Here is a 2615-nt window from a genome sequence, read left to right as displayed (position 1 = left end):
CAAACCGTTTCTTCTTAGTTTTTTTTTTTTTTTTTTTTTTTTTTTTTTTTTAAGGAGGAAGGGGGATTTTTGCTAAGGGTGCATGCACTCACCAGAAAGTGAGAAATCACCCCGGGGGGGATAGCCATGCCACAATCCCTTCTCCCCCATTCTCCTCTCAAGGTTTTGGGCATGCTCACACACACACCAGGCATTAAGTTTCAAGCAGCCGGCCGGAGACTCAAATTGCGGTCGACCATGTGGGAATCCAATACCTTAACCACTACGCCACCTACTGGTCCCCTAAATATCTCCCCATAGAAAGTGCCAAGTACAATTTGCTGGTGAAATAAAGAAATAAAAACGTATCTACCCTTATTTCCTAGAGGAAAAGAGGAGTGAGTGAAAACACACGCAGGAGAGAGACTCACTGGACAGAAGTAGGTGTTCTCCACGATGTGATGGGCCACCATGCTGTTCTCGGCAGACAGGGACATGATGAACAGCAGAGCGTCCCGGGCTTGCTGGCCGACGGTCCCCTCTCGGTGGATGAAGGGAATCAGGAGGGAGAAGATGAGGAAGTTGGCGGCCCCCTGGTCCTCGCTGGTGTGGAAGAAGAGTTCCAGAATGGACGGGTCTTTGGCAAGGATGGAACAGAGCTGGTTGAGCAGGACGACTAACTTCGCCTCCACGGCGGGGGTGGCTGTCCCCGAGCAGGAGCTCAGCAGCATCATGAGGGGCCTCAGGACGGGCTTGTGGTGCAGCAGGGGCTGGTGCGATTGGGTGACCAGCATCTCGTACATCTTCAGCTGCTCCAGTTTAGTCTCGTCGGTAAATTCCCGTCTCAAGCTCCACAGGAAGAGTTTCTCCATGATGTTCTCGGAGACCACGAATTCCAGGATGGGCCCCATGGCAGCGTCCTTGGCCTGCTCCTCGATGAGCAGGAAGAGCATGTGCTCCACGTAATTCTGCACCGCGCTGGCCTCGTCCGGCGGGATGGACCCGTACTTGGCCTGGCTGTTCTTCAGGGGGTCGTGTTTCTCCAGGATCTTCACCACCTACGACAGATCACACACGGGTCACTCATCTGATGGGTGTCACAGTCGGGAAGACACACCGTCGTGGATTTTACCAAATCTTCGCCAAGCACGCAGGAGCTCCTGCCCAAGGAATATGCCGGGTCATCGGAAAAGTCACGGCATGTTTTTCTATGCAAAGATGCGTCGTGACTTTTCCGATGACCCAATACATGAGCCCCACGTGTGTGCCCCTCTCATGGGAATAAAGTGAAGGCTGAACTATGGAAAGAAGATATCTGAAGATGTTCGGTTGTAACATCATACATTAAGACAACCTAAATATCAAAGACAATAATAGTACCATCATGTAAATAAACCTCCACGCATTCCTCGACTGCCATTACGAATATCATTGAGCAACATCAGAAACTTAGTGGTCAGGCCAGCCCGTGATGTGGTGGTTAAGACAGATGGATCCCACATGGCCAATGATGGTTCGAGTCCCAGACCTAGTGGCTTGAAAAACACGCTGGATGCTTGTGAGCGCATGCTCAAAAATCCCAAAAGGAGAGAGAAATAGAAGGGAAGGGATTCCAATGTGACTATTTTCCACTGCAGGTGTTTTTGGGGTTTTTTTTTGGGGGGGGTTCTTTGAGAGATTTTTGCTATAGGGTGCGTGCACTCACTGGGAAGATAGAGAGACAGAAAGCAAGAAAGCACACCCCAGGGGGATGGCCACGCTGCAATCCCTTCTCCTCTATTCTCCTGTTGGGATTTGGGGCATTCATGCACATGTTCCTGGTATGAGTTTGAAGCCTCCAGGTCTGGGACTCGAACCACAGTCGACTATGTGGAAGTCCAGTGATACAACCATTACACCATCTGCTGATTCCCTGAGTGTTTTCTTACTTTCCTTTTCTGTGTCTTTCTCTCTCTCTCTCTCTCTCTCTCTCTCTCTCTAATACATGTACCCTTTGGTAAAACTTTGAAAATAAAATTGTAAGTGGTCTATCAGATGAAAAGTAAGCAGCTTGTATATATTATATCCATAATTCTCAAGTATATCAAAACGAGTCTGTGAATAAAGACTGAAAATCAATATCCAGAATAATAACAATTTTTGTGGTCAGGACCAGTAGATGGATAATGGTTACACTGCTGGACCCCCACGTGGGCAACTGTGGTTTGAGTCCCAGATCCAGTGGCTTAAATCTCATGCCGGGTGGGTGTGCGTCCATGCCCAAAATCCCGAGAGGAGAATGGAGGAGAAGGGACTGCGACGTGGCCATCTCTCCCTGGGCGGTGGGGTGGTGATTTCTCGCTTTCTCTCTGTCTCTCCTTGTGTCTCCAGCAAACACATGCACCCTGTAGCAAGAATCTCTCTAATAAACAAACAAACAAACAAATAAATAGATGATAATAATTTCTGTGGTCAAAGTGTTGACAAATTCTTGAATTTTTTTCTAGACTATCTAAATATTTGTTTTGTATTTTAAAATATACTGAATAAGTCGAAGAAAGCCTGACTGCCCATGTCTTCCTCCAGATAGAACTGCTGTGGGGATTTCAGCAGGGAACAGCTTGGCAGGATGACGCCCTCCCTCCTCCACCTGCTGA

At 48.2% G+C, this 2615-nt stretch overlaps 1 protein-coding gene across 1 annotated transcript in view; it reads right to left on the bottom strand.

Moving 5' to 3' along the window:
- Window positions 1–2615, bottom strand: part of FHIP1A (FHF complex subunit HOOK interacting protein 1A) — a 205138-nt gene that overhangs the window by 91391 nt on the left and 111132 nt on the right. Inside the window, 1 exon segment of the mRNA XM_014591001.2 lies at window positions 411–1037. Coding sequence (XP_014446487.1) covers window positions 411–1037 — 627 coding nt within the window.

Source organism: Tupaia chinensis, unplaced genomic scaffold (assembly GCF_000334495.1).
Source record: "Tupaia chinensis unplaced genomic scaffold, TupChi_1.0 Scaffold000521_1, whole genome shotgun sequence".
Lineage (NCBI taxonomy): Eukaryota > Metazoa > Chordata > Mammalia > Scandentia > Tupaiidae > Tupaia > Tupaia belangeri.
This window is presented reverse-complemented; position numbering and strand designations above follow the sequence as displayed.